This window comes from Struthio camelus, chromosome 10, assembly GCF_040807025.1.
Source record: "Struthio camelus isolate bStrCam1 chromosome 10, bStrCam1.hap1, whole genome shotgun sequence".
NCBI classification, from domain to species: domain Eukaryota; kingdom Metazoa; phylum Chordata; class Aves; order Struthioniformes; family Struthionidae; genus Struthio; species Struthio camelus.
In genome coordinates this window covers 12,130,645-12,144,317 of record NC_090951.1, presented here as the reverse complement: position 1 = coordinate 12,144,317, position 13,673 = coordinate 12,130,645, and the positions used below count along the sequence as shown (strand labels likewise).

At 39.4% G+C, this 13,673-nt stretch overlaps 1 protein-coding gene across 1 annotated transcript in view; it reads right to left on the bottom strand.

The window, feature by feature from the left end:
• The window catches only part of PEPD (peptidase D), a 143,727-nt gene that overhangs the window by 87,690 nt on the left and 42,364 nt on the right, over positions 1-13,673 (bottom strand). Inside the window, exon 9 of the mRNA XM_068955612.1 lies at positions 13,407-13,453. Coding sequence (XP_068811713.1) covers positions 13,407-13,453 — 47 coding nt within the window. The remainder of the gene's footprint in view (positions 1-13,406; positions 13,454-13,673) is intronic.

The window sequence follows — 13,673 nt, the reverse complement described above, 5'->3', positions numbered from 1 at the left end:
TAGCTGTGTGGAAGCTGTAAGCCTGGATCACCACACCCCATTCAGGTGTTGAGGATCAACATGAGACCACCAGTGGACCTCCAAGATGGACTCAGTGCAGAGCTGACCAGCTGCCGGGGACGTGCTCTGTGCATGACTGACCCCAGCCACAGTCAGTGGAGAAAGGGCTGGAGTGAAGGACCAGGACACTCGGTCTGAACTGATCCCACTGGCTACGACACACTCCCCACTGGGCCCCGAAGGCCACAGCCATGCAGCCTGGTACAGTACGAACTGCAACGTGCAACCCTCATCTCACACGTTTGAAAGGAAAATATTTGAGCAGTCCATACCTACCCATCGTTATACTCTGATTTTTGAGCTGCCTTTAAAGAATTGAAGCAATAGCAAAGGGCATAATCCTAGCTTTCCCCTTTGTATCACCTCATGAAACAGCGGCGGAAAGTGGAGCAAGGTAAAATACATACACACACACACACACACACACACACACTCTGAATCCTGAAGGAATGAATACGCTTGGCAAAGAGCAAAGTAATTCAGCTAAAAATAACATGCAAGGATCATGCTCAAAGATGGAGGTACAGTCAAGTTGTTCTACAGAGAAGCAGCATATTTTGTGTAGAGCAAGTAGGATAACATGCAGGAGGCTACGGAGCTCCAGGTAAGAACTGATGATCTAGCCTGAACTCCACAGCATGTTTAACCCTCTCTAGGCTGTCTATTTCCCCATAATATTTTGAAATACACTTTTGGATGTTTACCAAAATGCATCACAAAATTTTAAAAAATTATTTCTATATGTAATTACCAGTATTTGTGATTTTACACTTTAAGCGTTCATGTTAAAAAAAAAAAAAAGCACTGGGTGTACTCCAAAAGAAGAAGCAGTTGAGAGCTGACAGACCAAACAAAACATTGGATATTTTGTCCAGAGAATCATATGCTCAGAACCTGTATTGGAAGGATCATTCTTATAATGCCAACTCTCCCTCATGCCTTACAGTCATACTCTTCTTGCTCTGAAGGCTATTCACAGGAAAGCCCAAAGAGGCAGGTGTTTTGATAGCGGCTATATTATCTCAAATGAGAGCTAATGCTCTCACTGTTGTCGTTCTTTTAGGCTGCTTGAATTTTCAGAGACCATAAAGATTGCAATGTATTTAAAGTCCAGACTATTAAAAAAAATGCATTTTTCTTTTATGTCACCACAATCCTGAATACTTCTAGGTAAAATACATGTAACCTACCATTTTGACAAAACTAGATATAGAGAAGATCTATACCCACTGGACAAAAAAAAACTTTAAAAGCACTTTTCCTCCTTTTGTAATACAGGCAGCTATACCAATTTGCTACAGGCATGTTATCAAATATTTTGTTCTTACCTTTTTGCTATTTGGAAAAGCTGCACAGATTTTAGGAAAAAATAGAAAAAAAGAAAAAAAAGAAAAAGCATGTTAAGCATAACTTAATCAAAACCTAGTATATTCTTCCTCCAAAAAAAAAACCTGTTAAATTTCACTGAAAATTCTACACAATTGCTAAAAAAAAATCACGTATGTATCTGCCCACACAAATAGATCTTTATAACCTTTGGCATGAGCCCAACAGAAAAATTTGTTTACTTTTAACTTGTCACTTGCAAAATTCAAGGCCCTCTCTTCATTTCTCAAAAGCAAATTCTCTCTATTTAACTGTACCTGAGACTATTTTGAATATCATCAATAATGTTTTAGATTTAGAAAAGTACAAAACAGTACGTAACAAATTCAAAGCACTAACTGCAAAAACAAACATGCTGAACACCAGTGAGTGAAAACATTTTCCCAGCAGAAGCTCAGCTTCTTTAAGATAGTTTGGAGGATTTTTTGGAAAAAGGCTCTTGAATCACCTCATAATTTAATACTACAGACTTCAGTGATATAGCAAAGGAAATCAATTCTCTAGATAAAGACTTCTCTGTTGAGAACAGCATTTTCTTGCTTTGGCCTCTGATACAGCATTGCTGCATGAAAAGAAACCACTTGTGTGGCTTAACGGCACAGCTGAGCAACTCCGTATCTCACCTAAAATAAGTTACATTCTGGATCATAAGCACCTAAATTTCAGTGCTCCAAGCCATGAAAGAGGAATAAAACCAGCACGACTTAATGGTATATACCGTAGGATAAGATAGATTAAGAATGAACTCAACGATGGAGGAGGAGGGGGCCTTTGAATCATCTCCTCTGCCTAGAGGAGATCTAGCCCATCTCCTTGAGGAACAAACGCGCAGATCAGCCACCAGTTGTGAACCTGCTCCCTCTGCCTGTTGTGAGATTAATCAAGTCCCTTATCAAGCCAGTTTTGTCTATAGCATCATCAGAAATCTCACTGAACATTTGGATCAAAGTCTCTTACGATTCTTAAAAGGTCAGAGATCACAGAACTAGCAATCTGAAGAACTCAACAGATCTCCATACTATAAAGCAAAGAGAGGATTTTTCAGGAGCTACTTTTGGAGGCTGATCTGAACCTTTAGCCAATGCAGAAAGCAGTTCATGTCACTCTAAGCTTCATGAACATTAACATTTCTGAAGACACCTCCCCAATCTCCTATGCAAGTCCAAGTACAAATGAAGGTGACAACTATCTGAGACCCTACCTGTCCTAAGGATAGTATATTTGAGATTGACTCTTCTCTTATGCCTTACTGCAGTTTAAGTGAAAGGTGTTTCTGCTCATTCGCAGACTTGAACTTCACAGCGATAGGAAGTATAACACCCCTCTTAGCATCTCACAACTATTTTCACCTTGCAAAAGCCTTTGAACACATAATGGAAGTTCTATCCATTTCATCACCATCTTCTCATAGTTAACAAAAATATAAATGTCCAGCACTGAAGAAGATGCATGAAAAAATAGAGTGGGTTGGGGAAAGAAATTTGGTGCATATTTTAACTACTAGAAAGATATTATTTTGTGTGTTTGGAGTAATGCTGTATGAGAAAACGTGGAAGAATGTCAAGGAGATAGGCGATGGAAGCTAGCCAGACCGTTCCGTGGGAAAAGGAGCATCAACAGGGCATGCTGACCCATTGTCACGTGGCTGAGCCTGTGCCAGTGCGGTGCTATACCTGGGCTTTGAATCGGAAGTAGCGGTGAGCTCAGTGTGCTTGCTACGCAAGTGTGTAGTCCATAAAAACCTCACATAGTGCCCCTGCGACGTTCCTCGCCATGGACTGACGCTCAGCGGTGCCAGGGACTCTCCCGCTTTATTATTGCCTCGATCTGGAAATCACTGCGGAACCCCCGCTCAGATGCAGAGGTAATAAACGCTCAGTATGGATCCTAGTGTGCCTTGTGTTCGTTTATCTGTCCCTGCCGGGAGTCCAGGCGGTGACTCCGCCTTACCCTTACAAAGGCCATGCTTTGATTGATAAGAATTTAAAAAAAAAAAAAAAAGGTAAATCAAGTAGGTGGAACGCACACATTGCATCTCTTCAAGGGGAAGTAGACTTCTGAGGGAAAGCATCAGCTCCTGGGATTTTTACGCTAGAGTCTGCCTACTGCCTTCCACAGACTGATGGCTGGGAGATGAACATACTCCTCTTGTTAACCAAAACATTTCACTCATGCCTACTGGATGTCAGATCCTAACCCTTGTTCCTAAGCAACATCAGCTGACTCCATACTCTCCCCCTCTGCCACTGGAAGACAAGAGCTTTTAATCTTCAATTCACACTGCACCCAACATGCAAGAATACCAATAAGGGAGTCTACAGTGTAGCGCTGCATTATGTAGTAGCTGGCAACTCCAACCCTCCTGTTTTGTCCTCACCAAGGCATACAGACATTATCCAAAAGACAACATTGTTACTTTTCAGTTGTTTATAAAGACAAGTTTTAAAAAAAAAATCCTAGCTTAATCATAAATTGCTTGCAAATGCAAGCTAAAAATTCATATTCTTGCCAGCAGATACGGAAACATTCTTTTAGACCTACTGGGGTTAAACTTTTTTCTGACATTTATAATATTCAGTGCTGGAAAAAAAAACCTGTAAAGAATAATTGCTCCCACAGGGACCAATCCATGGGTCACAGTTTTCTGCACTTGATGGCAACAGAGCCTTGAATGAGATTTTCTATAAAACCTAGACTTAAGCTTGCAGCATAATCACAATGTTTGCCCTAGCTCTAGAAGCTAAACTAAAGTACCACTTCTACAGTGTAATTATTCCACATATGCTCCAAAGACCCATGGGGAAATTTTATTATTCAGATGAATAAATAGGGTAAAAATAAATGGTTTTTAATTTTAGCCAATTTTTACACTCCTTATGAATTTTCATTTTTCTTACGCAAGTTTAAGTCCATGGGAGAGAGGATTTGCCTTGAAGAAATAATTAAACTTTCATGTTCAGTTATGCTTTTTAGCAAATACACAGCCACCCACATAGCGCATAGCACACAAATGCTATTCAGTGACACAAAATGCCAAAACATAATCACCACTGCTTCATAATCTTCCTTTCAGTTTCAAATTGAATATTTGATGTTCGAACTCCTGTTCAACAATGCAGTGTAAGCAGTAGTGCAGTAAGGACTTAGCTCAGAATTAGGTTGGGGTCCCAAAATAAAGCTTAATTTGCCCTCAATACTTTCTTGAATATTTTAAATATTCTGAGAAAATAATGCAGTAATTTGTTGTATGGGATATGTAAACCTACTGCCTTGAGGATAATAAAAGATTATAACAGTTAATTTGTGATGACAATGTATGAGGGAGGTTTAGCAAGCCTGCTGAAGTCAGAATTTTTCTAGGAAGGGAAGCAGAGGAAGCAGGGCTTCTCCCAGTTCATGAAGATGCAGACACAGTTTGCGACTACTAAGTCTTCTTTTGACATCTTCTCCAATTGCTGGGAACACTTCATCACTTCTTTCTTAATATGGGGGCCAAACAAAATACTACACAAGCACTTTGCATGCAGGTCATGAAATCTGCCTGTCCAAAGCCTGTTCACAAACATGCAGCCCTTTGTTCACAAGGCAAGAAACCGAAGCCCTGCTGAACTGTGCACTGGCCTCAAACATCAACACTCTGCCTCTGCAAGTGCTGCCTCTTTTTTTCCCCACAGCTCAGGCTGCTTTGCCAACACCTGAGCTGGTTGAAGAGAAGGGCAAAAAGACCAGACACCAACAGTGGAAATCAGAGGTTAACACAGACCGACGGGATAAAATGTAACTGATTAATTTTCAATCTGTATGCCAGACTGCACTACAGGCTCAGAGAACAGTAGTTTACCAGTCTTCTAAAAGCTGCCAAATCTAGCTCCAAGGTGGTAAGAATCACTGCATTGATCCCAAGTGCTTAGGACCACCAACAAAATGAAGCTTGAAGTAATACAGAAGACAAGTCATCTCTACCACAAAGTTATCACACTTTTTCAGGAAGTCTTTCAGGCAACAAAGATCTCCTTCCCCCCTGTCCCAAATAACCAATTAGTTCACCTGTGTTCCTGGAGGGCAGTAGTTCCTGCCCAAACACACTCTAGACCTTCAGTGAAGGTCTTAGGAACATAAGTCTCTTTCACCTGCGAAAGAGAAAGAAATAGTCCTTGATCAGGACTTTTCTCAGTTAAATGGTTTCTTGCCATATGATAGTGACTTCCTTTTCACAAAGACAGAATTTCTGATTAAAAACAGATGACTCCTCCTCACCTACCAGGGACTCACTCTAAAATGCAAGAAACCAAACCTCAGGCCTGAATCAGAGACAGGCAGACTCCTGCCCACACATAGATTTCAACTTTCATTTCCCACATGGCAACACATGTACACTCAAATCATTGGACTCAGGTTACTTTGTAGGGGAATCTCTCTCACTTTGGAAGCCTTGATTTGCCCCAGTAAAGAACACAGACATCTCTGAACCTTCCCAAAACTTGGCAGAATGGGAAAGCCAACTCCCGAAATGCTGTTACCATTTCCAACCAAAACTACACATTAGTAATAGATATATTCTTCTTTTTCTCTTCCAAACACATAATAAAGAAAAAACTAAGCCTGGAGAGTTGACCAAGCCTAAAGCATTACCGAGTGCCAAACTTCCCATTTCAAACTCTAAAGATTAAGCGGGCCATTAAGGCTATTAATATGTCATTTCTAATATCCTAAACTTCACACATGCCTAATATTTAAAATTTACAGGTATAAATGGCACCCCAACAACCTCACAGAACTTTCACAACCTATGTGCTAAACACACAGAGGATAAGAATGCTGCCCATCTTTGGCATTCGTTGGTTGACCGATTGCATGCAGCCGATTCATCTGGAAATAAGAAAAAATAGCAGAAATCCAGTGCAATATGTCTGGAAAACACGGTATTTTACAAGAGGATTGCATGAAGCGATAAGTGACGGTAACTGTAACTCACTCTAAGTGACTAACTTGTGGAGCCCTCTAACATCAAGTTTCTCATTGGTTCTTTTAAACATATAGGTCTCACAAGATGAATGATGGGACACAGACTTAGCTGTCAAAGCTCTTTGCATTCCTCACTTCCCAAGACTGCCTTAAGGCTCAGTTTGATCTACTCAGGAAGAGTTGGCAGAAGCAAAATCCAAGTAACCCAAAAATAATGTTGGATTTTGAGGAGTTCTCAACAGGGGCAAATCCCTTTTAGTAGAAACTGTTTAATATGATTCAGATTCCTCTCCAATCCTAAGTTTCATTTGAGTTCGTTTTCCATCACTTCTGCCTGGGGAGTCAACACTGTTCTATCCTGCTATACAACTCAGCTTAAGTTACATATGCTTTCCTCTGCTCTGTCTGGACATACGAAACACGGCATGGATGGGCACCAAGACTTCAGCACTAAGCAAACTCAATACTGTAGCATCTCTCACTACAGACAACCATTGACAGCTTTGTCCTTTGCTGCCTTCATTAACTTCCCATGCATATGATTTTTTAATCATTTGCAATCTCAGTCCTGAAGAAGCATTCAATGCCCACACCTAAGATCTCTGAAGAGAAGCTCACCTAAAGCACTACGACAAAGACCTAGGATGACCTAGTGTCAAAAAATGACACTACTTGAGGGCAATACGACATTCTACAAAAGAGATCAAGTTCATCTGCATGGAGAACCAAACTAAAAAAGACTATCCCATATTATCCTCTAGGTATAATTTTGACTTTGTGTTTTTCAATACTGCATATAATCTGTATACTAAAAAATTACCACCTGCTAAAACAGTACACAGTTCTGCACAATTCTTCCCCTAGAGATGATGCAAAACACAACAACAACAAAAGACAGATACTAGTAACATTGCTTAATGTGCCAGAAGGCGGCACTTGCATGCTATGGTGGTGAGCGTGCTACAAGAACCTGCTTAGAAAAGACTGTATGCAGGGCGCATACTGGCAGCAAGGAACAGAATCTGTGCATTTTCTTTTCATCCGTCTAAAACACTTTGGATTTTCAGAAGGTCAGTGTGTGACAACCTGTTTCTAATGGACATCTTTAGCATTCTACCCATTTCAAGTTGTTGGGCTTCAAGCCCCGAGTCCAATTATGTAGCAGTTTTGGTCATCAAAAGAAAAGGGCCAATAAACACAAAATTCTGATTTTCCTACTTCCACAGCAATTAGCAAGAATTATTGAACTAAAGTTCACAATTCAGATAAAGCCTGACATACGGTGGAATCTTTACTTTTGACTTGTCTGAACAAGCATGAATAAAATCCACAGCAAACAATATTCAGTTCAGCCTGCTGTCTTTTACAATGAGTTCCATTTCACAAATCTGAAATCTTAGCTTGTTATTGGTAATGCTAATTAGTTCACTATCTCAATTCCATGCTAGATTCAGTAAAAACTGAGACCACTGCTAATTTGAAAAGGAAGATTATTCTTCCTCTAATACACAGAGTAACGTTTATTCTATAAAACAGTCACAGATATCGCTTGTAATTTTCAAACAGATTGAATATTAAAATAAAAATTGTCCCTACCTTTTGATTTCCAAAAAGATAATAAAAGGGTAATTATGAATTATCATAGCACAAACTAGACTATTAACCCTGTAAGGGCATACAATGACATAGCATTTAAAATTGGGATTATTACATCCTGGTATACAAACAAGCCTAGTTCTGTACATATGGGAACTGAAGGGAACTACTTTCTAATACCAGTGTGGTGACTATTCTTTGTCATCTGTGTACTGGCAGAAGGTTTTCTTTTAAAGTTCTCACAATGTCTGATTCCACAGAGTTTTCACAGAAGATAAAACTCAATTATGTGCTCCCTCAATCACAAGTCACAGAAGAGTCCCATGCAAATAAGGAGTCTTCTTCTACACAAAGAGCTAATTAAAGTGATGTCCAAGAGATGAATATCCCCAAATCTAGAAGCCAAAAACTCAGATAACAAGCGTCACACAGAATAGTTGGAAATCTACATATTTAAACTGACATCACAAATAAGCATCTGGAAATGAATTTCCAGTATAACTGCACTATATGGGAACTAATACCCCTGACACTGCAACTGAGGTAGGCTTGCCAAGTCGCTCTACATGGAGCTAAACAGCAGATCCTCTCTAGGTTTTCTGGGAGATGGAAGGTAGGTAGGAGAGGGAAGGGAGAGGGGAAAGGTAGAAAGAAGATTTTAGGTAGTCTCCATTTGAATCTGGTTCCTCCTCCTGGCAAAGGTATATCTGCCTTCCCTGCAATTCAATGGCTAACTCACTTACACCACTAAGAGCTACCTGTCACAGGCTGTCAGAGCTGCACTAGGCTGTGGATACTTTGGTTTACTGTGCTCTTCAAGAGCTGTGTGATAGTGAAAGCAGGTAATTCTTTCACAGAAATTTTTTTTTTTTGGGGGGGGGGGGGAAGGGGGGCACACACATTTTAAAAGACAAATTTATGCACCTGTGAGAAACATTCTCTATATGAAAAACTTGTTTTGCTTGCCTCATCACTCAAAACAGGCTCTTGCCTTTCCTAGGAGTCAAGAATGCCTATTTGATCCTGGATTGCTGTAGCTCACTTCATGCCACCCTTTTCAGAAAATGACCCTTTTCAGGTCACCCTGAGCTGCTATCTCTGATAGGCAGTCCCTGGCTTGACCACAAAGCCGCCTGGCTCAGCTGGTAGCTCCCCCTCAAGCCTCAGTTCACTTCCATTTGAAGAGAAGCTCCTCAGCTGTCCTGTAGTGCTGACACTTTGCAAAAGGCAGGAACTTCTGCCAATCCATTTCTTACTTCTACTCTCCTAATAGCGCTAGACATAAAGACAAAACAAATAATACTGGGTACAATATTATCTACCTACCCAAACATTGTGCAGAGAATGGGCAGACATATACTAGCCCTATCACCCAGAAGTGTAGGCATGCAGGACAAAGAAAAATGAGCAGATTAAAGAAACGAAGGGGGCGGGGAGAGAGAGACAGCTTTCTCCCCTCGTTCACAGGCTTTTTGTGTATCTTAAAGTTTTGAGTACAAACTTTTGACAATAGTAACTTACATTGAAAAAAAACCATCTCTAACTGTGAGGCAGCTTTGGGAAACAAGGCTACACAATCCAAACAACTGTTTAAAAAAATTTTGTTTCAAGAAAAAGAAAAATCACGTTTCAGTCACTGAGCAGACTGGCATGCTGCTGGAGGTTAATGAAGTGCTAGGCTCTTGTTTAATAAAAATAAATCCTATATGCAAATACTAGAGAGGGTCATGGAATGATTTGACACCTGTTCCCAAATCAAAAAGCAACTGCTAAGAATTCACTTGTGCATTTTTGCCAGTCACCCTAATATTGCAAGAGAATGTAATGGGCTCATTTTTGTTTACTTTTGACGTATATTAATGCAAAGGACTTATACAGGCTATGCTTGAGCTGAAACTCTCAATCGGAAAACTGGGCCAAGCACGGAAAATCGAAATATTTTTAAAGATGATTTGGCACAGCAGTCAGTAACTTCCCCAAGAATATTCAAAGAACAAAATCTATCAGAAGATGGGAAATGGCAAATCCAGATTAGCTAAAATAATCAGCATTTCACTAAAAGGAAATACCCAAGGGAAAATAAAATGATTCTGGCTATTTTCTCTTTTCTAGTGAAATAACAGGTGTTTTATTTTCAGTTTGTTCCACTGGAGCAGAAGAGAGGGAAATAAATGAAAGATGAGAGCCATAATCCACGAGAGCACTCTCAAACTTCCACAGATAATGAAATTTAACATTGACAGATTTGACAACAAATCATCTCAGAGACTAAGTTCTGCTTTACAATCAGGGAAAGCACTAGAAAGAATAAGGGTAGAGAACTCATACCAGTCTCAGATGGCAGTCATTCCTAGTTCACCATAAATACTGGTATGCTTGTAGGTAAGGATCTCAAAGACCCCCTGCACGAGACACTTCTCTAACGGCGAGGGGACATCCACCCGTGCGTTGGGCAAGGGGCTCTCAGCTCAGCCGGCAGGCTCCGAGCAGGCTCCGCTCCCCGCTCCGCAGCCACAGGCGAGAGCCAGCGTCACACCCAGGAACCGCTCTAGTTGACTGGCGGCAACCAGCTGCTGCAAGACCATACGGGACATATATTGCCCTCCGTCACTGGAACTCAACCTTAGCACTGACGTATTTTAAGTCTCAAAGAGCGAAAGCAGACAAACCTTACAGAGAGGGAAGCAGACAGGCAACGGCGAAGCGGTTTCCCCTAACAAGCTGATAATAAAATCAGCCTTTCGCAGTGCCAGACCATTGCCTTATAGCTACAGCATCATGCTTCCCCTGAGCAGGTGTGGTCAGATTTTTCTTACTTCATTGTTTTAGCAGATGGAATGACTTGGCTTGGCTGTCTCCTTAAAGTCAACTGACCACATAATAAAGTTAAACAACATCAAACAAACAAAAAAGCAGGGCTGATTGGACTTGCAGTTAAATTTTTGGTATACCTCAGTACTAATGCATTACTCTTTGAAAATCATTTACCAGTAGACCTCAGTTGTTCAGAATACTTCCAGCACATTTTTGCTTTAAACCTTCATAAAAAAAGAGCTTATCATCTTGAGATTTCTCCATAATTTACTTTATTTCCTTCCAATTAGTTCTCAGAGAATGATTCCAACGATAGACCCAGAAATATACTAGCTTTATATATTTTTTACTCTTAAATACATTTCCTAGAGTATTTTAACACTTTTTTGCTGTTTTATACAGCAGAAGTAACTTGACTTATTTCTGGTAGGATGGCTGCTGAACTTAATGAACAAAGAAAAGGTAAGTCTTAGGTCCTAAAAGTCATAATAGAAAATTTTAATTCCATTTGGAATCTCTGTTGTTATTCTTCCTAGAAGACAAGGTCCAAATAGCTTTATTCTCAAAAACACTCATGCTATACTCCACGATGTCAAAGAATGTGAAGTAGAGCAACATGATTGTGGATTTTTTGTTTGTTTTGTGTTTCACAGCCATCAGTGGGAAATGCAAATGGACGTGGGATGGAGGGCCACACAACTCGGAAAACTTTCACAAGAGGAGTGGAAGCACATCAGAGAATGAAAAAAATTCAGTAGATTCTCAAAGATAAGTGTAAATGTTTTGATAAACCTACATAGACTGAGAACTTCTGCTCTCTGCACTCTTACGTTTTGGATGTACCAGAAGTGCAGGATACAAGCTATCTAGCTTGTTGACAAGAAAAAAGCTGAAAAACAATCCACAATTTCAACAAAAATTGTCTATCTTGGATGTCATCTACTTTTAGGTTTTGGTTTATCTGTACACAGGTTAGAGATTTCCTGGACTGTTTCTAACCACATTTCTAAACATTTCAGTTATGTGCTTCTTTTCAGAAAGGTAAGAAAATTCTGGTTTTGTCTTTTTAGGACCCTTCCTTCCCTAAGCAATAAGAGAACAGAAACTGGAACAAGGATGAATTCCACACAGTGACAGAAACTTAAGTACTAATTACAGTCTCAAAGGTGAACAGTACACAGGTAGTCTGCCAAGATGTTTTTCATTAATGAAATAACCTCAAACTCTTTCAAGAAGTGTAATCTATCAAGACATATGGAAGAAGAGAAGGCAATTTTTAAAGGGTTTAATAGAAAGTTGCCTCATTTTTTATTGAAAGACACAAATAATATTTTCAGAAGGTGGATGTGTATGAAAGAAGTCAGCCAGAGAAGAACAAAAGCTCGGGGGTGAAAATGCAATAGACCTCATAGGCTTACAGAAGAGTATATATCTGTATTTGGCTTGACAGCCAAGATCACAATATTCAAAAACACTTCAGAACAAACACTCCTCTATAGAAACTGCTGACTTCCATTGACTTCCAGAACCAAAATTTCATGATCAGCATGTATAGCACAGGCAATATATATAACTTGAATTTTTTTCCTGTCAACTAGTGGTACACGTAGCTGCAATTTGAAGACTATAGACCATGAGCCTACAGAGTCTGTAGAACTGAAGTTTTATGCCCATCCTGATGACAATATTGAGGTCACTTGATTTTACCTCACAGAGCCCCCCAGTCAGCCTGCTAAACCAACATTTGAAAAGCGATTGTCAAGAAACAACACTAACCGATATACGACTGCTATTTTCTATTGCTTCATTATGCAAATACTTTGAACCCTGAAGATATTATGTGCATGTTAAAAATAAATGGACTTGGTGATCAAAACTGTGCTTTATAAGATAGGCTGATGATAACCTAATGAAAATATTGATTTAAAAGAGGAAGCAATAATTTCCTTGTATTTGGACATGCCAGTACTCTGTCAACTACTTGTAGATAATCCCTCCTATATATGCCTGTACTGTGTTTTGATTTTACAATAACAACAACAAGCATGTTTTCTTCAGTAAAGAGATATATGCTATATTCTCGCTGACTTCCTAACAGATGTAGCAATGAGATGAGCTCTTTGTACAGCACAGGCTAAGCACAGGCAAAGGTGACCTGTAATTCCAGGTGAAACATAATCCAACACTTCCATTTATAAGGTTGCTAAACACTCATATGTGTAGTCTTCTAAGCATAACCAGCATAATGGCAATGTTTACCCATAAACACCATTTTATTGGATGCCTTCAAACAATAACAGCTATTTTGTAAAGTTACTGTCAATTACTAAGACTCCAAGAAGAGAATTATACCACTCTAAACCATAACCAAAAAAAAAAATCAACCATCATTAAATACATGGCTGAAACTGCCATGAAGTGCCACCTCAAAACAATAAAATAATGCTTCAAATAGTCTTGAAACAGCAATGAGCGCTCAACCTCTGCTAAATCGATGCTATTGCTTTGCCTCACTCAGCTACTGCTTCTATGTCTCCTAAAGAGAGACTTTTCCTTTTTACTAAACTTTTTGAAAGAACTCTTACCTCTCCATCTCGTATTCTTTCATACCTGCTTTTACTGCCTTCATTACCTGTAAGAAGACACATGTTAACATGGAACATTCTTAGAAAGAGGGAATCTCATATTTATAAATGTATGACTTATGACTGAATATCTCTAGAGGAACATATATTACAAAAAATATCATCTGTACTTCATTTAAATTTATATCAGTAGATGCATTTTAAAACTATATTAGAAATCAAACTCATTTTAATCTTTATGAATGCCTGCAGTCTTCAGCAATAAAG